We start from the raw sequence: 23,315 nt of genomic DNA, 5'->3' as shown, positions 1-23,315 counted from the left end.
AGGCATCAGCTAAACTCATCCGTTCTGGCATTCGGATTTCCTTTGACAACTGTTGTCTGTACAATTACTGCAGCTCAGTAACCAAGAGTAGCCCCAGAAAACAAAGCTGCGTTCTCCCATGGCCGTTCGGAAAAAGCTGACAGAATAATTCATGTGAGCCAGGGATTGCTGAGAGCATCCCCAACTCCTGGGCACGCCGGGGACCTCTGTGAAGGACGGACGCTGGCGTGGGTGCTGCTGAGCCCAACGCCCCCAGGGAGCATCGCTGTGCTCAGCCCTGCCCTGGGACAACGCGGGGTGACAACGGCTCAACAGCAAGGGATCAGGGCAGCAAGAAATACAGGGGACCCCACCAGATGTCCTGATCATGGCCACACGGTACTTACAGTGGAAGTAGAGCTCCTCGTCCCCGTCCTGGCTGGCTTTGCTGTACCCACACTGTCTGCAACGAGAATCGGGATGGCATCAGTGCCAGGAGCAGCCTCCCACGGGAAATCAAAGCCAAACACAACCCAGCGCCCACGCTGGGGCTCCTGGGCACAGCTTTGGGCAGGCTCCAACCCACCCTTCCAGCCCCTCTGTGTTACCCACGCTGCCTGCTCACGTCTCCTGTGGGCTCAGCACCACGGGGGCTCTGCTTGGGTCCCCCTCCCACCTCCTCCACACCATCACGCCGCTCTGCTCACCTCCTCCAGACCATCACGCCGATGACCATGGACACCAGCACCGTCAGCCCCGCGATGGCCACCACGGCGATGATGAGGACGGGGTTCTGCTCGCTGGAGGCCACTGTCACTGCCGGGAGGGAAGCAGAGGTGTCACACAGCTCCCAGGGCACATCCCCGGTCCCGCATCTCCCTGTGACAGTCTGCAGCCTCCAGCAAAGCTGGGGGACAATTCCCCAGCACTGCCAGCCTACTTCTCCCCATCCACACAAGGATTCATGCCCTGGACCAGTTCTCAAATCTCAGGCTGGTGTCACCAGTCAGCACTGAGCAAAAAGTTCCTACTTGGTGGGGGGAATGATTCAAAATCGATGGCTTACCTATGGGTTTCCTTCACCACGCTCATCCCTCCCCTTCCTGCTTTTGCAAACAGGGGCATTAGAAAGCTACATTCTATATAAAGTTTTTATTGGCTTCAATTCATTCTGAAAATGTCTTCTGTGTGGTAAATGGATGCAATTTAAAGCCCTGTTAAACACAATCTGTGAGAGTCGTACTGAGCCAGCCATCTCAGGGCTTTCATTTCGAGCCAGGGTAGGTTATTAAACTGAAACCCTACCATCTCTCCAAGCCCTCTTTTAGGCAGTGAAATAAGATGCTTCTGGCCTATGGTTATGAATGGAAACTGTGAAAAGTAAAACCCCAGCAAATAACCCCAATGCTGGCTGCCCTTATTCAGCCACGGGACCGAGAAGCTGAGTGCCTGGGGCACGCATCCTGCACCAGATCTCTGCCCGAGCTGCTCCTGTGCCCCCCTGTGCAGCCACCCCGGCTCTGTAGCACCTGCCACAGCTGTACAGAGCCTGGGTTGGCATTGTCCCCTCTGTCACTGCACTGGTGGGGACTGATGGGCTCCCCCTTGGTGCCTGTTTGCTGGTGACATCTGCTCTGGTGCTAACACCACGCCAAGGGAAAGCAAAATCCACTCCATGGACACTCTCTTAGGTGCTCCAAAAAAAAAAACAGAGATGGTCCCCAGTCTCCAGAGCAGAGCAGAAGAGCCACAGACTGACTGCCCTCACTGATGCTGCACAGGAAGGACACAAACCTCCAGGCCAGGCAGACCGGCAGCAGCAATTGTGTTAAAACAGAATGGGAAAATGCAAATAAAATCAAGTCCTGGAAAGCACCTGCTCTGAGATCCAGGGTGGCAAAATGAGTCTCGCTCAAAGGGGAGAGAAACCCACAGTGTGAAAGCAGCAGCATTGTGAGCAGGAGCATCCTGTGTGCGCGAGGGACCACGAGCATCGCCGCCACTCACGCTCTGCCAGCGTCTCCACTTCGATGCTAGGGCTGTAGTTGCCGTAGTCCTGCGAGGAAGACGTCCGGATTTGGAAGATATAGAGGGTGCCAGGCTTCAGGTTATTGACTGTCACAGCCGTTGATGTGGTTTTCACGGTCGAGTAACTCTGATCCCTTTGATCCTGCGAAATGATGAGATGCCCGAGATTGGCTGGGACCAGCAGCTGCGCCACGGTCCCGCCAGCCCAGCCGCACCTCCGCCTCGCCGCCAGGTCCCAGCAGCATGGCCCGTGACAGAAAGGATGCGTTTCCTAGATGGCTCCTTAATAGAAATTACATGGATAAGCCACGGGAAATGGCAGGGCCAGATGATGTGCTCTGCAAGACAGGAGGAGGATGGGGTGGTGGGGAGCAGCTGTGTTCCTACACAGCTCCTTTCCATCCCTCCTGCCCACCCTGCACTGCCCCAAATGCAGGGGCTCAGCTGCTGGCACCCTCAGACCGTTTCCTACTCCCCTGCTACGGCTTCTCAAGCCCCAGTGAGAGCAAACAGACCTGCTCCTGCTCCAACAGCACCCCCCCATGCCATGCCTGCAGCGGAGATTTTATCTCAGCATTGTTACTGCCCCACCTGATGGGTTTGATCTACCAACCACACACAGGTACCAGCAATTTCTTGCCTCAGGTGGCCTGGAGCTTTGTGCGATCCCTTCCACCCCCTGCACACCAAGACCAGCCTTGGATGCTCTCAGCGCTGCATGCACGCAGGAAAGCAACTGTGCTGGGCAATGGTGCAGGGCTGAGGACGAGGTGCCACAGCGAAATGCGTGCAAACACACCGACCTGCTCTGCTTAACACAAGAATGAAGCTGTGGGGAGGTGTTTCTGAGCTCCCTGCGCTCGGCTGGCACATCGGGGAAGAGCCCGGCTGGAGAGGGTAGGGAGCAGCCGCGGCTGCAGGGTGCTGAGCTCCGGGAGCTGCTGGAAGCAGCAGCAGGGATGCTCTCTTGGGAATAAATAGGCGTGCGTTAGCACACACTGAGTAATCGCAGTTGGCAGATGCATTTGCTAATGGTCCTGTTCCCCGGGCTTTTATTCCCTTGCCCAGAGACCTGAAGATGTCTCTGCTTTGACCAAGGGAGAACGGCGACAGCCAGCGCCTTCGTGCAGCTAGCAGCAGGCTGGGCTCCGGACCAGCCCCGCACTCTGGCACGAGTGGCAGCGACACATCCTGCCGCTCCCGGGGCCGGGGATGTCACCGTGAAATGGGTTTTCTGTTTGATGTGCTCCTTCACTCGAATCTCCATAGTTCAAGTATGGCTTTAAAAGCATAGATTAGGAACTAAGTTGATTTTCCTGTCAGCATCAAAAGCCTCATTGCAGTGAATAATTGCTAAAATGTAGTTTAAATTTTCTACCCAAGCAGGATGTTTCCTCATTTCACATACCCTGAGTATCTTGTTGCTGCAGCCCATTTGCAAAGGAATTACCGTATTATGCTCAGCGCTCGCCCTCACTCCCAGATTCCTCCTTTCAAATCTATCAGATGCTGAAAATCACATTAATATGAATCAGCTTCAAGGTAGCTTGTTTCTAAATACAGAATGCCAACATGTCACCTGCACGCTTTGCTTGACATGCAATCAGTTTCATAACGAGCCTGAGCACACGCAGATAAGGTAATTTGCGGAACTGTGTCATAAACTGCATTTATTTTGATTTAGAGCTTTGTCCCTGCTCTCTGCCCACTGGTATCTCTTCTAAAATTCTCAGCCCACTGTGTCTGTCAAATAAGAGCTATTTTTTGAATTAACAGGCTGTCATAAAAATGTTTCCTCGTGTCCCCTCCAGTGTGCCAGGCCACTCACAGCTCGCTGAAGTCATGGGTTTGGTGGGACTCGGTCCTAAAGCAGTGAAGACCACAGGTCCAACACTTTCTGAGAGAACAGGCTATGAATATAGGTGTCATCTCATCACAGATCTGGAAAGACCGTATGGTTTATACTTCCTAGCTGGCTAATGGCAAGCACCCAAACCTCGGATTTCCAATATTCTTGAAAAAAAGCCATCCAAAGAATGAATGAACGCGATTTATTAGCTTTACTCTTTCTCCCAGGGAGATGTCAACATTAGGACTGGATGAAATCTTGCTGCACAGATGGGGTAAAAAAAAAACAAAAAACAACAAAAAAAAAAACACTAATTAAAATAAACTCTACAAATAACCCAAATTTCCTAAAACTTACATAAGCAGATTGCATAAGGCTGTTGGAGAGGAAAAGCCTTTACTGGCACCCGTTGGAAGCGCTCCTGCCACTCTTAGGTGCCAGTAAAATCATCGCCGTGCCGCAGTCCCCGCGTGTATGTCCCATTTTCCACCGCACCCTGTTTAAGCTGCAGGGTGCTGACAGCAGCAGGAGCATGGCCACAAGCAGAAGTATTTGGGATGCTGCATGGGCAGAGGTTGGGTACGTCCCCAGAGCCCTACCTTCTCGTAGTACTTGACCTCGTACTCGGTGCTGTTGGTGGTTGGGAAGCCCGGCTCCTGCCACGACAAGGAGATGCTCTTCTGCTCAATTTTATCCGTGCGGATGTCGGTGACGGGAGTTGGTGCTGGAAGAGTGGAGAGGAAAAAAGGGTGATGGCAGAGGCAGAGCATCCCCAGCACCCACCCCACAGCACAGCCTGCCTGCCTGGGGACACCACACTGCCAAGCCTGGGTTGCGTGTTAGGAACAGCCAAATTAATAACTGCAATGAGGAGAGCACGGGTTAGAGGGGATTTTATCACGATCCTCATGTTCATGGCCTCTTCTTTTCTGCTTTTGTCCTCTGTTGTCACAGTAAAAACTTCAATAATTTGAATGGCTGAAGAGCATGCACCTTGTGCAGACTGCACCTCCCTCCCTCTGAACCAGGGCTGGATTAGAGCAAACTCCCAGCTGGTGATCATCCAACAGGAGAAAACAGTCCAAATACAACTGCTTTAGGAACTGGGCAGCAAGCAAAGCTCTGTCCAAATAAAACGAAAAGCCGACCCTATGCAGAATAGAGACCATGGGCTGGTAGGAGACACCAAGTCCACCCTGATGCCCTGGGCAAGCTCTCCCACTCGCCATCCAACCCTCCCAAAAGCTGGGAATTGGGCAGAGCTGCCTGCCCTGCCTGCTGCCATGCCCCAGAAGCCGGCTGTTTGTTTCTAGCTAGCACACTGCACGCTGGACCCTCCTCCCTGGCCTTTCTGCTCCCATTTAGCTCATCTCCCTGTGCAGGATGCACTTGCCAACTCTTCCTGCTTTCACCACGCCGGCTCCTTCCCTGAGTCCCTTCTCGTGCCTGCAGCCTGTCCCAACACCCCAGCCTTCCAGGCCAGCAAAAAGTTGGCTGGAGCTGCCAGAGCGTCTGCAGCATGGCTGGAGCTTGCCAAGGAAGCGATGCTCACCCCGAGCAAGACAGAAGCAGCACGGACGTGATGCTCTGCCCGTGGCCAGCACACCCACTGCTCGCTCTGCAAGAGCAGGGAGGATACAGGAGATGCTAGGGCATCAGTCTTTGCTGCAGAGGATGCCCCTCAAGACAGACACTGCATGTTTTAGTAGGGAAAATAAAATCTGTGCCTGGTGCTTCTCTTGGAGCCCTATTTTGCTCTGGATTAATTAGGAAAAACGACCTCCCCATGCCTAGGGAAGCCTTCCACCTGTGTCACCCTTCAAGTATTAGGGGCCTGAACACACCAGAGTAAAGCCACTTACACCCACAGCCCTGCGGCAGGCCCAGGGAAAGATGTGTGGGGAATGAGCTGTTTGCAGCCTCCCCCTGCTTCTCCATCAAAGCAGGACCCTGGCTGCCCCACCGGGACTCCCATGGAGAGGGACAAGTCCCTGGAAAGTAAACTTAAGTATCTGTGAAATTTCATATTTATTACTTAGCTCATTAATCTCTGCTGCAGAAAAACGTCCTCCTGATGTTTTATTCATGACGATTTGCTCCTTGATTCCGAGTCCTCTCGGCTCCTTCTGAGAGCACAAGGACCTGAGCTGCAGCCCCGCACACCGAGGGGTGAGCAGGGAGCTCCGGGCTCGTGCCCACAGCCCCCGCACGCTGCTCCCTCCTCACCGCAATCTGCCTAAACACGGTTTGACATTTTAAAAAATAATTCTCCGAGTAAATACGCTGGCCCCAGAGCTGACCTTTAAGGGGATATCAAATTGTTCACGCGTAAAGAAGGAGGAGCAAACTCATTCCAGCAGCACAAAGCAAGGCAAAAAGGTTGTTGGCAGCCCCGCCAGACCAGGCAGAGCACGCTCCCGAAGCCAGCCTGACACTTTGCTTGGTTTTTTGCTCCTGTAAACTAAGTTAAGTGCTCCTTGCTGTTTTATATGATTCCCATCAATAAGACATCACACGGATGCCCTCCTGTATCTCCTGTATCCAGCAAACGGACTGAGAAAACCTGAACAAGTGGTCCTGGCTGTTAACAAAGCCATCAGGAGAAATCACGCTTGCTGAGTGCTTTGCCGTGGAGCAGCACTCGTGGCACACGCCAGGAAAGCAGGGACCAGCCTCCAACACGCTTAAAAGGGATTAAAGAAAATCACACAGACTATAAAGCATTTCACACTGTGGAGAAAAAAAAAATGTGTTGCCCATCAATATTTTAAGCTCCCCTAACATCGCCTCTATTCTGAAAAAGCAAACATTAAATTATTCACCACTCTGCCTGGTTTTATACACTCCACTCCATTGCATCTGGGTTTCCTCCTCTCCATTAGCTGCTGTGCCAGCAGCAAAGGCACAAAACCAGGCATGGGCATCACGTCCTGCCTGGCCAGCCTGCAGCGTCCCAGCAAGCGTCTGGAGGGGTTGAGTGCCACCGAGGACGTGGAGGCTCCAAGGCTGGGACAGACAGTGGGCTTGCAGCCCGCTGACTCATCTTTGTCCTGAGAAAGGAGCTTTAATTATCTGGTTTAAGTGTCCATTTTGTGTCCATTAATAACGTGGTAATTGAGCATCGCTCCCTGCAAACAGCAGGCTTCAGGCAGCTCCGTCGGGGGAGGCAGGGGTCAGGAGCTGAGCGCTGCCAAACCCACAGCTACAGCACGGATGGAGGTGATGCCCTGAGGTCAAAGAGCCAGCGAGGAAAGATGAAGTCACATCAGAGCTCAGGCAGGGGAAGATCTTTGCCCAGACAGAGCTCGAGGCACGTGGAGATGCCAAAGCAGTGCTGTGAGTCCCCAGGGAGAGCTGACGGGGAGCGACTGTGCTGTGGTGCAGACCCCTTTTCTGCTCCACCCCATGGCATTATGCACCCCAGGGCCCTGATTAGTGCAAGAACTAATTGCTTAGAGGCAAAGACTGACTGACCGCAGGGTTGCACAGCGGAGCAGAAGCAGCAATTTGCACCTGTTAATTCGTGTGAACCGGCACCAGAGAGCTGCACACCAGCATCCCAGAGGTGCCCGGGAAGCCTGGAGAGCCCAAGCACGTGGCAGAGCGCAGGGCAAGCTCCAAAGAAGCAGGGAACCTCTAAAAAAGCCCATGCTGGAGCTGCTGCAAGGCTCCAGTGCCACTCACTGCCCCTCCTGGGGGCTCTGCTGGGGTGCACGGAGCAGCCTGCTTCAGAGCCCCCCGTTCAGCATCATCCCCTTCTCCACTATCCCAGAGAGGAGAATGCCTTTCTGCACTGGCTGCATTATTAATCTGCAACGGATTTAAAAGCCCTTTAAGATAGGAGCCGATCCCTGCCGGGAATATAAATGACATCGTCCCACAGCGTACATTTACATAGCTGATGCTGCTCCACTCCTGCAGGTAAACAGCTCCGCTCACTCCTCAAACATTTTTGTTTAGTCCCATGCTGGGGCCAGATTAGAAAAAACACGGTATTAATTTTGCCTCCTGCAGACTAAATAGCATCTTCTCTTTTCCCCTGCAAATACAATGAACAACTGCTAATTCCCTCTTGTGAATGCTGAAGGGGAAGGGCAGTGTGAAAGCTGCACTTAGAGCTATATTTAGAGGAGCCGGGATCTGACAGCTAAATAGGGTCTTGTTTCTTTGTTTAATTTTTCCTCTGAATCTGCATATCTGGAGCCAGAGCCTTCCTGCTGCTGCCAATGACATCCCTGAGACCATCATATCGCAGTCATGAAAGAAGCCACCTCTGCTTCAGGCATCCCTGAAGTCTCGCTTTCTCCTTATCTCCAGCCCCATCCGGCACTCCTGTGCTCAGCTCGAACAAAGAGCAGCCCCAGGGCTCCGGCCAGCGGGGCAGGAGAAAGGAGCAGCTCCAGCCTGGGAAGGGGACACCTTCAGCAGCAAAGCACTCGAGGCTTTCAAGAAGCTTCCTGAACCTCAGCTGCTCAGCTAATTCTGAGCCACCATCTGCATCCGGAGGCTTGACAGCTCGACAAGCGACATTGATTTGGAGCAGATTACAAGATTAATTATGCCATATTCTTTACGCATACTTCAATTCCTTCGGGAGTATATACAGCGTGGAGTAAGGGGCTGAGATTCCCACTTACCCAGACGAGAAGTTGTACTGAAGAGCCTCAGAGCTAAGGCACGGGCTGGTGTCACGGACTTGTTGCTTTGTTCCCTTTGGAGGACAGGGACCTGCTGCCCTTACCCTGCCTCCTGTCCCAGGCTCTGCCCCGCCACCCACACAGGAGCCTCTGCAGAAATCCCTCGTTACCAGCCCCCGTTAAGCTCTTCCCTACGCTGGCTCAGGAATAACCTTGGCTCCAGGACAGCTCTTCCCAGAGCAAAACCTCTCCCTGAGCAGCACCGATCCTAATGAGGAATGACACCTCTGCTGAGGGCGGCCTGTGGCACAGCGTCCACCAAGAGGATTCACGGAAATGATGATAGGGGAGAAAGCAACAACACAGGCAAAACCATTTGATCAAGTGGTGGGAAAATTATTTATAACAAGATCAAAGTTTAATCCCTTCAGATGAAATTGTTGGCCAATTCCTGCCAAGAAGTACGTGAGGATCATCCGTCTCCATTAACCATGGCTTGGCAAAGGGTTTTCATGCAAATTAATAACGTGGCCACAGAGGAGCAGACAAGGACGCGACAAACCAATGCTGCTTTTCCCCAGGCACAGCCGACAGCTGAGCAGAGAGCAACACCCTGCAGTCAGCCAGGACCACAGGCAGAAGGGATGCTTGCTTTGCCTCATGCTAAGGGGACACAAATTGGATCCTCAGGTGGGACGCTTACTGCCACAAATTGTGCTGCGGGCCAGCACGGAAAACAGAAAATCATTTCTGTTCCCAAAGCGTAACTAATATCTGAGTTACTCTTTAGGAACGGGCTGAAGACATTGTCTATTTGAAGGTATTATAGTGATCTGTAACTCATCCTGCAGCCAAAGCCCCCAGGAGCGTCTCGAGGCCACCAAGGGCAGCGGGTGACAGGGATGAGCACCAGGAGCTCCTCCAGCACCACATCCTCACCCCCCGACTGTACCTGCAAGCCCGGTGGAGACGTTGACCTCAGCGTACTGCTGCCCTGCCAGGGGGCTGACAGCCGAGACGCCGTTGAGGGCCGCCACGCGGATGGTGTAGTTGGCGTGAGGCAGCAGGTTCACCAGCGTCACGGTGCGCTCCACCAGGCCCGTCTGCTGAGGCACGAAGCCCACGCCGCTGCCACACTGCTCGCAGCCGCCCCGTGCAGCAGGGCAGCGGCCGCACCACAGGCTGTAGGTCAGGTCGCTGCGGCCGCCAGCATCCGCGGGGGCACTCCACTGCAGGACCAGCGAGGAACGCCGCAGGCTGTAGACGAGGTCCCTCGGGGCCGATGGAGGACCTGGAAGGAGAGGGACATCCATGGTGAGGCCGCAGCTCGAGTGTTATGTTCGGTTTTGGGCCCCTCAGCACAAGAATAACATCGAGGCCCTGCAGTGTGTCCAGAGAAGGGCTATGAGGCTGGTGAAGGGCCTGGAGCACAAGTCCTGTGAGGAGCAGCTGAGGCCTGAGCAACCAGCCCCAGCTCGCAGGAGGTGCGGGCAGCATCCAGCCAGGCTGGGCACCTCTCCCCGCCATCTCAGCCAGGCTCAAGCCCAGCCACCCGTGGGCAGAGCAAGCTCCTCACCGCTGCACAGGCACCTCTATCACATCCACCACTGGAGGAGCCAGAGTCCAATCCAATTAACTAGAGGCCATTTAATTAAAATCCACAAACTATATTAACTACATGACTGAACCCTAGTTTTACCAGTGAGTGCCTGCAAGCCTGCCTGCGTGTCCTCACCAGCCCTCAGCCTCGGCCTGGGAGCCCCACAGAAGAAGGAGACCCCTCCATGCTCCCCGCAGTCCTGCCCTCTGCTTTACAAAGAGCCTTTACTCTTCAGTGAGACGTACGCGTGCAGGAGGCAGACGGAGGGTCCGATGGGGACCTGGAGTAGTTCTTCTGGCACGAGCAGAACGTGGAGGCTTCCTCGTGCGTGAAGCTGTGCTCAGGGCAAGGAGAGCAGAGAGGAAGACGGAGCGAAAGCTTGTAAAATCCGGGAAGGCACGCTGGAAAGAGAGAGAGGGAGTTACAGAAAGAACAGCACGAGCAGAACGGGGCCCACAGCTGATGACTGCACTGCCTTGTTCCCTGGGATGTCCTGTGCCTGCTGCCGGACAGCAGACATCACCCTCTGAGCTACTTGCTACGGGTGCTTGTGTGATCCTGGCACCAAGGGAGATACTCATTTGGTTTGATCCACAATGGACATTTCAATGCTGTCCCTTCATGCTGACCTCCAGGGCTGTGGGACCCTTTCAAGGGGCTGTAGAGGCACAGGAGGAATGATATCCACTGGCTGGACACCAGCAGGAGTGATGCATGAAGGGGGCTGGAAGCTATGTGGGGATTTGGAGGAGTAGGCAGCTGCAGAAGGAGGCAGGATACAGCAAATACACAGCTTAGTGTGCACAGTCAGGTAAGCAGAGCAGAAATTACACGGGAGACGCAGCAAGACTTAGCAACAACCCAAAAAGGGGAGGAATACGGCAAATTGAGAAGCTGGAGAACTCATCAGTCACCAGAGCTTCGTGCAGAAACCCAACCACAAGGCCACGTCGCTGGCAGCTGCGGCTTCATCACTGCAGATTATGCAGCAGTCACTGCAGGCAGTGAGGTATGTACCAAAGCCAAACGACAGCAGCAGAAATTGGCTTTTGTAGGCCATACACAGGCTTCCTTTATCCTTTGAAAAGCGTCTTTGATATTCATACAAGTAAGTGGTTCACACAGTGGTCAAGGATTTGCTTGATCTTTACCACAAGCAGCACGCAGAGTACAAGTAATACCCCTAGCAGGACACCCAGGAGCTAGTTCCGCATGGAAAACGTGTTATTTTACAAAACCAACAGAAAACAGGCTGCAAAACCCCATAAAGCAGTTTGTTATAGCTTCAGTTTGACCTTAAAACAACACCTGCAAAGGAAGCAGCCTGCAAACAAATGCATTCTGCTTGGCTTCATCTCAGTGGTGTGGGGCTGCTGCCTGCAACCCCTTTATCAGCTCCCCGAATATTCGGGCTTGTGAAGTTCCTGGATGAACAGCTCCCTGCACACAGTCCCCTCTCTCATCATTTTTAAGGAGTTGGCTGCTGAGACCGTTCCTTTTAAAGCAGATTATTCCAGCACACTCCGGTTCATTAGCTTTCTGCGTGACATAAAACTGGCAGCTCCGGCTGTGATCTGAGGACAAAAGCACCAGGCAGCACTGGGGCAGGGAAGATTCTTGCACGGGATGCTGAAAACGAGCGAACGTTTACGGGGGGACGTTATTTCATCTGCCTTTAGAAATTCAGTGCACTCTGATCGTGGACGGGGGGGAGCCAGCACTGCTGCTGCGGCTCCCGCTGGTCCATTCGCCCCCGGCTGCTGGCACAGGGACAGCCAGCTGCTTGGCAGAGCCACGAGCAGCAATGCATGGGAGAGATTTCTGCTTTTCTTACGTATCAGATGCAGCCCTTCAGGAGCCACCTGAAAGCCTTGAATCTTGCCACCCAAGGTCTCTGCCACCTGGTGCAAGCAAAGCCCCCAGAAAGCAGCAGATTTGGCCACCTCGAGCCTAGTCCAGTTGTGAAGAGAGGCTTCCTGGTATCTGGAATGGAAATCTGCATTTTCCAATAGATGGGGACTCAATGCTACATTTCTATAGTAAAACTGAATAGTAAAACTGTTAAAAATGGAGAAAAAAAAAAAAAAACAAAACAAGCCCAGCATGGTACTGGAGAGCCCACAGCTTTGCATTTGCCTCTCCCAGTTTGCAGACTGCACGCCTCCAGGACCAGATAAAGATGACCTTTAAAAGCACAGGCTTGACAAACACAGCCGAGGAGTAATATTAAGACGGCGTGCCATAATGCACAATAAATGTCATTCCCTACTTAGGGTGCTAGATAACACACACAAAACTAGCAGGTGCTTAAATTACTTCCAAAACTTCCAGCTTCCTCTTAATATTTGAGAAACCAAAGCAAAGCTACTGTTACACTAATAAGCATAGCAATGTATTTAGCTTGCATTTTCTTCGGTTCAGCTGTACTGACCACAACACGGGGCACAAATACCATCAGCCAGGGATCCCACAGCGCTTCAGGCACGCCGTGGTGTTTGCACGCAGACCCCAGGCTGGGCTGAGCCCCCGCAGGCTTCGATGCTGCTCATCCATGGCGCTCCACGGGGAGAAGCTGCTCATTACGGCATCAAAGCCTGAACGCCAGCATCATGTTGCTGCTCGTACCCTTTGTCAGGCGGAACAGAAAAATCAATCTTGTTTACAAACTTGATGGGACCTGAGCAGTAAAAGCAGTGGATATACGGCCGTCATAGCCCAGAGTGAACGGCGAGCCTGGCAGTCACATAAATTTGACATCTCGCGTTAGGAAATTGAACGTTTTCAATTAGAAGCATCTTTCAGGCAGTTCTTCCCTGACTTCTAATAGCTAGAAGTAAGCGTACAAAAGCCTCTCTCAGCCAGTATGTCAGCTAATAACTGCATGAAACACCTCCGTTTGTACTTCCCAGGATCACAGGCACCACGATGCTGTGGGGCTCAGCCCCGGCTGCTGCACAGCCCCAGGTACGATCACAGCCACCCCTACGGAGGTCTCACCCCGCCTGCAGGGCTGCAGGCTGGCAGCCCACAGCCTTTCCCTTCTTTTCAGTCTTCTCCAGATCAGGACGAAGCAGAACTCCCCTGACCTTCCTGCAACACATATCAATGCCCAAACGATTTTGAAGCTGCCAACTTCTTTAGTGAAATCACAGCCAGTAACAAGGAGTGCTGCAATCTCGATCCTTTCTGCACACTTGGTAATTTTGTTCCTTTGTTCCCATGCTCCAGAAGGAGAACAAAAGCACCCTGGAACATTTGATGCGTCGTACGTGCATCTCAGTTTCTTTTCTCAGCTAAACTCCCTGTCTCCTCCACCTCATCTCATAAGTGTTTCTGTCGGACCCCAGCTGTTTTAGGCATCCCTGTTATTTTGCACTGCTCATTTTTGCGCTGGGTAGGTGACAGCTCTCGAGAGAACAGGCCATCAATTTATAGAATGAAATTCTTTTTTGTACACAATCTTCTATCCTTGCCCTCTGCTACTATCACAACTTAATTATTAAATAATAAAATCCAATAATGCCTCAGCTAGGAGCCAAAGAGAAGCAGCTGGGTGGGTCAGACAAATTAATTGCCTCTCTCCTTCTCCATCATCTCTGCCCACGCGAGATGCTCCCCATTTGCCAGGCATTCCTGATTTGTCTCACCATGCTCCTTCCTTGCTCCCCCACTGCATGCACAGCCCAGCCAGCAGCAGCACAAGCAGTGTGGATTCGTGCAGCAGGCTGGCAGGTAAGCTGGCATGATGCACCCCCGGGAAGGGTTTCTCTTACAGACACATCTGCTGCAGCTCCCGGACACGAGCAGATGACTCTATCAAAAGCCAAAAGCAGCATCCTCTCCCATGCACAATCCTGGCCATGGGGAGAGCAGGGGCAGTTAGGGTCGCAGAGAAGCATGACGAGGACATGGTTTCCTAGTCAGCTGTCACAGGACAGCTTTAATTCCCCCTCCCCAGCAGCACTCAGGCAAATCCACCCCGCAGCACCACGAAGCCTGCCCACTCGAGTCCCCCAGCACTGACTCCCAGGCAAAACCTCCCTCTGCAGCCTGGACCCTGACTCACAGCCCCAAGGGATGGGGGAGGCTCCCCCACCAGCAAGGACCTCGGCATTTTCTAAGCTGCAGCAAGCTGAGCGTACAAATTTCGCCTTTAAAAATAGCGAGAGAGATCCCTGGCTGAAATCCTGATTTCATCGGCAGAGAGGCATTGGAGTTTGAGCAGCTTTATCTTGTTAATTGACGAGCGGTGATTAAAAGCAACTCACTAAGTGCATCAGGCAGGACAACCGACTGCAGCTCTGCAAGCTGCGGACTTGATTGCAGTTTCTGTTCAAGTGAAGCATGGCCAAGATTTTGCATGCAGCAGTGAAATGAAGTTATTAATCACCCCAGCTGTATTTACCAGCTGGCCAGTAGCCTGTTATGAGGTGCACTTATGAAACCCATCATTGCAACAGTTGACTACCTCCAACAATTAATTTAACCTTTGTTTTCTTTATGAAGTACAGGACCAGTGACCACGCTCGAGCAGGGAAGCTGGGGCAGGACAACTGCACGATTTGCAGAGTCAAACAAGAAAAATAGGACTGAGAACAGGGCTCAGGTCTCTGGAGGTTCAGTCATTCACAGCCAAAGCCAGAAGCTGAACCTTCAGGATTCACAGTCTTCCTTTGCAAATGTTGGTTTGTACACACAGAGGAAAATAAAAGGTTTTTAACCAAGGGAGAGCAAAGGACTGAGTCCTGCCCCAGAGCCTTCTGTGCAGGCACGGCTCCTGCAAGATTCACCCTGTGGAGCGGATAAGCTCAAGGCAAAGCTGCTGTCAGAGAGCATCCTGCAGCCCCACGGCTGCCCCGTGCAACCTGATGGAGAGCAGCACCCAGCAGCACGCCTCTGCCTTGACTGCGTTGGCAGCAAGTGGCCTCTAGGAAAAGGAATCCTTCTCTGAACGAGCAGAGACCTGGGTGAGCCTCCCCAGAGGAAACCAGAGCAGATGCTCGCCAGCTTAGTCCTGGCACACTCAGCCCCCACATCTCCTCCAACACGACTTCACTGCAGATGTCCGTCATGTCTGTCACTTCTGTCTGTCTGTCCGTCCTTCCCCAGGTTCGCATGAGTGTCTGCTGCTCCACCTAACAGAGCGGCATCGGCTGCAAAATGTTTTGTGAGTTAGGCAGCGGGCTTTAACAGATACATGCCAGGAAGGAGACAGTCACTGACACCGCCCCAGACAAGTCAGCAGGGCCCAGCAAAACCAAAAATCTATTTTCTGCAGCTTATCAGGCTTCTAATTAAAAAGTGTTCATCATTTTGCAGAGAGGAAGGGGCCAAGACCTAAGCAAATACTGCAGCTTAGCATAAAATATTGAGAGAATGAGCATAGATGGGAGATTAAACACTAGGTGGAAATTGCATCGTATCATGGATTTAGGAATAAAGCTACTTAACCCGGGCAACTTTGTGTTAATGACAATACAAAAATCAGACAAAACCTATCAAACACTTCCCGCCTGCCTCCATCACTGGAAAAATTCGTGTGCATGTGTGTGCAGGCGTGTGTTTACGTCTTCGCCTTCCCAGTCACGCTGCGCGATGCCAGATCACATGAAAGCTTCCCTTTTAATGGCAAGCTTTAGTTTTTACCCAAATTTAAAAGCACCTACTGCGTTTTCTGTCGAGCAGAAAGCTGCTCAACAGCACGCTTCATCTCAGCTCCGACAGCTTCAACCACAAACACTGTAATGGAACTGGGGTGCACAATGAAACGCCCTCTGGGTTTGTCTCCCTCTTCCTCTTGGAGAGCCTCGGATGCACCAAGTCCAGCAGGAGGCTTTACCAGCAGTCAGAGGGTGATTGCTTTTCTCCTAACCACATTAACACAGCAGCTCCAGGAGATGCTCCCAGCCCTGCAGAATGGTTTCCTGCTGCCCTGTACGAAGCGCCTGGGCAGCAGGAGGAGCTCACCAACACGGCCACGCTCACCTCTCCATGCTGCCTGACATCATCTCCTCACGTCAGACTTTAGCAGCTTGGTTTTTGCCCTCTCAGCACTCAATCTGAATGCTTCTGATGAGCTCTGCCTCTTTGCTTTTCCACCCAAGCTGTCTCAAGCCAGCTTGTTGACCCACAAACCTTGCAGATATCTGAGAACAAAGGGAAAACAGGGAGGGCACTGCCCGAGTTCGCACTATTGAGCTTTCTCATGTTGCTGAATTCCTGCAGATAGCGGAAGAGCCGCGTGCTTGCCAGCAGGAATCAATACCGCCTGCAGTTTCACCCAAAAACGCCTATACAGTCATTTATAATTAACACTACAACTCGGTTGTCTTCCAAAATCAATTCCTTTCCATTTTTTTTGTCAAGAAATTGTATTTGACAAAGTTCATCCACTTTTAATGCGTGTTAATTTTCTCTGCTGGAATACGCATCCAGGAGGAGGCTGATCAGGAAGGAAAGCAGCCAGGTAAGGGAGCAGCTGGGGCTGAGGAGCACAGCAGCAGGACCCCATGTCCCCAGCACATGGGTGTGCAGCATGTCAAGGCACCCCCAAAAAAACAAGGGTTCCCCCCAGAGAGCGACCAGCCCTTCCTGAGCTGTTTGGTTTGCATCCGACAGTGGTTAAACGTCCCATTGCAACCATCAAAATAGGATGGGAAAAAATATAACACAAAACTCTGTGTGTTACTTATAAGGGTCTCCACTCCTCCTGGCAGCACAGTTCTGTCACTGTTCTTTCGAGGATTTCCTTCCCTCCCCTGGCAGCCCTTGCAAAGATCACAAGGAGACAAGCTCTGGAGCACCTCCTCCCAGCCCCTCTGCGTTCTCACCTCCCCTCACACCTTCACCACAATCTTTTCAGCCCTCAGGGCTTGCTTTTCCCAGAGGTTTTCCTTCCAACACTGTAGTTGTGTTTTACAAATCCTGTCCCATGAGAAATATCAACAGCACATCCAGAGTCACTTCCCCTGCTTGAGCAGGGCTGAAACACGAGCACACCCCAGCAGAGCGGCTCAACAGTGAGGGCAAAAGCTAAAAAATCCACTCCTCTTGGTGTGGAAACGCAGATCTCTGTGCAGATGGTGCACACAGATTAATTATTTCCAGGAGGACCAAGAAGAAACGTGCCCATCCCTGTGATTAACGCACATTAAGGTACGGACAAGCCCTTCCCGAGCACCAAGGAGCACCCTCTGCTCCTGATGCAGGTTGCCAGCAACCAGCACACGCTGAGCCTGTGTCCGTATCCATCCCTCCTGTCTGTACAGACTCACTTTCGGTGATCACGAGTCATATAAAATATGAAACTGTCCTCACTGCTATTTCTCACAGGAGCTATTGCCAGGCTGACCCCCCCCCCTGGACCAGGCTGGCACATCCAACCCCCATCCGTCTTAATTCCATTATCAAGCCGAACAAGTCACCGGTTATTATGTTCCAAACATTTCACCGAGACGTCAGCAGAGATGCGCTTTGTGTCAGCACAGCAGGAGTGACAGGGAGAGGCTTTGTGCAAAGATGCCCACATCCCCCAGGCACCCCGGGGCTCAGCACCCAGGGGAACCTCTGAGCGCTCCTGCTGCCAGCGAGCTTGCAAGCCAGGGCTGAGGGTGGGCTCCTTCTGGAGACCCAAAAGCTTCTGCACGGGGTCCACAGCACCTGCACGCCCCTCCTGGGGCTGGAGCAGAGGGGCTGGGTGCCCCCATGCACCCATGGGACCCTCGCTGCTAACCAAGCCGCCCCAACACCCCCCAGCAGCACCCACACACTCTGTGCCCACCCATCCCACCCCACCAGCAGCAGGATTTGGCCACGCAGGCGGTTGTCCACTTCTCGGCAGCCTCAACAGCAGTTCCCATCCTCGGGTTTGAATTTTGGGTCTTTTGCAAACTTTAGGTAGGGAGGACACCAGCAGGGAACACCCCTCGGTCTCTCAGTGCCAAGGAATCGACACCGGGAACCTTCTCCAGGAGGGCGAAGGAAAGTCAGGCAGCAGCCCGAGCGCTCAGCCTCCGCTGAGCTGTTTTTTCTGCTCAGGTGAGCACATCATTTCTCGCGCTTTCTTTACGAGGTGATCCGGCAGCTGGGTGTGCAGCAAGGGCGGGCGCAAGATGCGAGACGATGCCAGCCTGCACCCTGCCCACCGTCACCCTAGGGAGACGACGGCTGCTGTAAGCTCTGGCAGCAAATCCGCTCAACCCAAGGGACCCTAAAAGCCAAAAGGTGGGAGCTGGGCCCTAGCAGAGCAGGGCAGCTCAGCCTGGAAGAGATAACCAAGGCGACGCTGCGCTGAACTCCATAAAATCACTAACAGCGTGGAGAAGAGAGTGCTGTTATTCAGCGTTTCGCAAAACACAAGGATGAGGGTGCAGCTAATGCAATTATCAAGCAGCAGGCTTCAAACAAACAAACAAACAAACATTCCCTGCATACAGCATGTAATTAAATTAAACCCCAGACACAGACTTCGGAGCCTTTCCTATCTCAGAGGGCTGGTTTCCCTGAGCACTGCAGCGAGCATCATTTGCTGGTGCTTCACAATTGCTTCTTTTTCTCCCCCCACCTAAAAAAAAAAAAAGCTCAGCATGCCCTGGAAGGACGGCTGTCAAGGAGCGCACGCAGACAAGGACAAGTTGCCCCAAAGCAGACAGGGCACCTTGTGCAAAAGACAGCGCCGGGGTGAAGTTCCAGCGCTATATTGAGCTGCTGAAAGCCTTGTCAACACGTGGCCTCGGGTAACAGAGAGGCTCCTGCCTTCCCCGTACATGCTGGGTTTGCAATCTTGCCTCGTCTTATTGCAAAAACTGTAATCAATACTGTGCAGGCGGCGAGCGATACCGTTACAGAGCCCCACTGTGAGGAAGGGAAAGAAATCTTGTCCAATCTCCGTGCCTGGGCAGGAGGGACGGAGTCAGCGGGAGGGAGAGATCGATACGAGCACCGGATCAGGTCCCCGCTCCTCTCATCTTGGTGCCCTACCTACCAGGATGGGTATTCCAGGCCGTGCCAGCCTGAAGAGAATTCAAAGGCAGTTTTTCTGCTGATTTTTTTCTTTAATAACTGTTTTTCAATAATACTGCTCAGCAGCCTTCAGTCCAACGCATTTCCAGCATCCCTGAAACCTTTAGGACAACACTACTCTATAATTTTAGCTCTTGTTAAATAATTTGAGAAGTACTGAAATGAAAACCTATGTCCAGAGGCTAGATCTTTGTGCGTCTCCAACAATGAGCTCTTAATAGCTGAAATTAAATTCAGTGATTTAGTCTAGAGGAAAATTAAATACCCAAGTATATTTAGCAAGGCAGGCCTGAAATATCAAAATTCATTCAGCACCAAGAATACACTCGCTCGAATTCAGTGCCACAGCAGCACTGGAGAGAAACTCATCGCTATTTATGCAGGAATTTTCCTCAAGGACACGCTAAGGCAGGCACATCCACTGAGCCAAGTACAATTTACTGTTGTCTTCCCCAGTTCCCTGCTGCACCTCCCAAATTACTCCTGTGCCGAGGGCTGGCCGACCCGCGTGTCCAACGCACCCTGCTCCTGCCAAGGGCTTCAACCCATGCACAGCTCCCTTCGCCGTGGGCAAGACAGGTTTCCCTCTGTATTTCAACCAAATAGCGGGTGTCCATCCAGCAGCCAGGTATCTATAACCTTAGGCCTGACAAGAATTCCGCAAACGAATTGTGATGCTTGTAATTTTCTGAGTAGTTTGCTCTAAAATTAAGTGTCATAGAGTAATTTGTGTCTGGCTCTGCCACAATTTCCATAGCCATAATTATTTCAGACACACTATAATACAGCAATATAACATTCAATCCAGAATAATAAATATCTCCAAGCTTGATCATTACTCCAAAAAGAGAAAGCATATTTTACATGGGCGTTTCATCTGCACAACTGATGGGAAGCGGCGTCTACCATAAGGCATCACAGCTTCCCCGGAGGCTGCTAATGGCTGCAGGGAGGCGGATATTCCAAACTCATTCAGCACCACACTCTCCACACCTTACAAATGGTCACTTTGCTCCAACCGTGCTCTGCTACAACCCAAGACCCAGGAGGTGAAAGCCAAACCATAATTCGGGGAGGAAACCGAAGCGTAAATTTCCTCCCCAACTCCTCCTTCAGCAGCATTTACTCCCTCAGATTTACTCCATCGACCCCTTCTTGATGCACTGCCCTCGTTTCACATCCATTTCCACCAGCACGGCCATGGTGCACCGAGCTCCAGCCCCGATGAGCGCCGCTAAATCTGAGCTTCAGCTCCGTCCCGCGAGCAGCACGTGGCTGTGCAGGATGGAAGCAAAGCCTAGTGCTCGCTGCGGAGTCCCAGGAGAAAAAAGAAATTTATTATGCATAATACCCTGGCATCAGTCAGAGGATAAAATAAACTCCAGGAGCACACGCAGGTTTGTAAGCTAATGTATAAAAGATGAAACAAATCAAGAGCCCCAAGCGCTGTGCATTTGGATCCATCTTTTTTTGTACTTAAATGGAAAAGCAGACCTCAGGCTTCAGGAGGTATCTTTGTACTAAATAGCAGAATATTGCAATTTTTTATCCTAAATCTCTTTAATTCTCAATCAAACTACTTATTTTCCAACTGAAGACACTGTAGAGGCACGATGTTTTGATGGGACACACACAACAGAGGATGACACCTTACCAGCACCACTTCCCACTCCCACCCCAAGCTTTTGCTCAGCAGGAGCGAGCTCTGGCCAGGCAGAGCACACAGACACGGGCTGGGAAACATGCACGTTATGTGCTGTGCTGTGCCAGAGCCTGGATGCCTTTTTACACCAGCAGGTGCATAAAAAGATGCAAGAGTAGGGCCGCATCATTGATCACATACCCTGAAGGACTCACGGCTCATAGGGACCTGTGAGCCCTGCACCTCTTCTGGGGATGCAGAACACCAAACACCCGCACGTTCAGCCAGGAAGAAGGATGCAGGGACCTCAATTTCCCCAGCAAGGCGGTACTTCAGGGGAAATAGTACACAAGGGAAGACAAAGAGGTTCCCTCCAGCTGTAGCCAGAGTAGTCTCCCTTCATCCCTACAGCCTACATGTGCTGCTTCTGTTCCTACCACTGGAGGGGTCATTTTTGGTTCCTATTTGACATTTGAATGCGTGTAGTACTTCCAGCTAGCATTTATTTATTAGCAGAGCTCTCATTTTCCAAAAACTTCTTCCCGAAGCAGAAAACCCCTGCTCAGGAAGTCTCCAGCTCATGCCATCTTCAGGTGCTTTCTGTCATCATCCTCTACCACCAGACAAATTCACATGGCCCATTTCTGGAGTAAGACGAAGGACTCGCAGTTGGATTAATGCACTCAACGCTCTGCAATTCCAGCCCGAGGCTCTCCCCAGGCACCTGCAGCAGGAGCATCGCCTCGCTGACCACCAGCCCCATGCAGCAGAGCTGCCGACGTGCAACACGCAAGGTGAACACACGGGCCCTGAGACCCACAAGGACACCAGCCTCGCTCTCAGTGCTGTCACCATGAGAAAAATGGTAGCTGTAGCTCTCAGGGACGGGTCACCGGTGTTTCCTTTTTTTTTATTATTTTAAATTGATGCCTGCATTTCATCAGTATGAGGAACACACATGTCCGGGAGGCGCTGAGTGAGCCTGGCAGAGCCGCTCCCTGGGCAGGAGCTGCCCCCAGGGCACAGCAGCTCCCAGAGCCATGGCACGGTCCTGGGGCTGCGGGCACAGCTCCTCTGCTGATGCAGCCCCAGCTCCTGCCTTCGGTGCTGCCTCTCTCTGCATCCCCGCCTTGCAGCGGACACAAGGACTGCACGATTTCATTCCCTGCTCCCAAAGAAGGGCAAGACAAGTGCCTCTGTCCAGCACAAGCAGCCGGGTATCAAAGGCTCTTCATGGACATCTCAGGAGACCTCTGTAAAGCAAACGGCTCCCACCTCAGAGCCATCACGCTCTCCACCTTCAGCCTGTGATGCTCAGCAGCGCAAAGGCAAGGAGTAGAAGGGGAGGTCCAAGGGGACCCAAGCGGAAAGACGGCTCTTTTAAAACAGCAAACACTTGCCCTATTTTAGCGCTTCCCTTTGGAAAATACAAATCAAGGACTTTTACTGCTATCTTGGGTTTTGCAGAAAAACGTCCTGCCCTAGACAATTTCGAGGAGGACGGATGTGGCCGTGGGGCAGAGGCACTGCTCTGCCCGGCGATGCTCCCTGGGCTCTTTTTGGGCAGTTTCTGATGAATCCCCCCAAGCTCACTGCAGCTGCTCAGCATCCAGCGTGCGTTACATTTCCTACAACCACGAGCAAAGGCTGCTTTCTTCTAACAACTGCCCCCCTGTGCCTTCCCCTTCATCCCTCTGTTTCAAGACAGCAGTGCCAGCTGCTCACCCTGCAAAGCCCCAAAATCCTTCACACACACCTACCAGGGATGAGCAAACCAAGGATGGTCCCTGCACACTGGGGAAGCATCACAAGCTGCGCAGGAGGCACCCAACCTGCCCCTTCTACCCACACCAAAATCACTTGAAACCCTATTTTTAAAATCCCAACAAAGCACTAGCAACTATTTTCTCCCTAAAATCAGCTTCAGTAAGATCAGCCCTGCACAGAAGGGACGCAGCCGGCTACAGGCTGAGACACCGGCAAGGGCTGCCCCGGCAGCACAGCACCAGCTCCTGCCGCTCCCGTCAAAAGCAGAGGGAGATAAATTGAGGAGACCTAACTACAGCCCGAATTCACGTCTCTGTCAAAGAAGAGTGGCTGACAGCTATTTTTGGAACCGGTCTCCATCATATTAATTCAACGTCTGGTTGAGGTTGTCTCATTTGCAACAAAACTGGCTGGTAAATATTAACCTTGGGCTTTGTTGAAATTCTCCTTGCAGAAATTACGAGGGATCGGGTGGAAGAGATGAAGCACAAAAGACAACTTCGCAGCAAACATCAGGCAGATCCTCCCGCATCACCGTTTCATTTACAGAAGCTATTGCAATACCCTGCAAAGCAAACGGCATGAAGGGGCCGCGGATCATGCCTGGCAAAATTAAGGGTAAAAGACATCAATGCCGAGAAGCCAACTGCAAACGAAATCGGGATGGACAGATGATCGTCCACAGTGCAGCGGGACTTTCCACCTGCCCACTGCGCATCTGCTGGAAATAGGTTTTAAGATCAGAGGGAGCACAGGCCAGCAGCTGGCTATAGATATATATTAGACAAGAAA

General features: G+C 52.2%; 1 protein-coding gene across 1 annotated transcript in view; it reads right to left on the bottom strand.

Moving 5' to 3' along the window:
• EPHA10 (EPH receptor A10) overlaps positions 1 to 23,315 on the bottom strand; it is a 40,169-nt gene that overhangs the window by 11,563 nt on the left and 5,291 nt on the right. The window contains exons 4-9 of the mRNA XM_068657926.1: positions 10,339 to 10,494; positions 9,446 to 9,784; positions 4,456 to 4,580; positions 1,987 to 2,149; positions 687 to 795; positions 387 to 442 (exon numbers count right to left, since the gene is read on the bottom strand). Of these exons, the coding sequence (XP_068514027.1) occupies positions 387 to 442; positions 687 to 795; positions 1,987 to 2,149; positions 4,456 to 4,580; positions 9,446 to 9,784; positions 10,339 to 10,494 (948 nt within the window). The remainder of the gene's footprint in view (positions 1 to 386; positions 443 to 686; positions 796 to 1,986; positions 2,150 to 4,455; positions 4,581 to 9,445; positions 9,785 to 10,338; positions 10,495 to 23,315) is intronic.

This window comes from Anas acuta, chromosome 21 (assembly GCF_963932015.1).
Source record: "Anas acuta chromosome 21, bAnaAcu1.1, whole genome shotgun sequence".
NCBI classification, from domain to species: Eukaryota; Metazoa; Chordata; class Aves; order Anseriformes; family Anatidae; genus Anas; species Anas acuta.
This window is presented reverse-complemented; position numbering and strand designations above follow the sequence as displayed.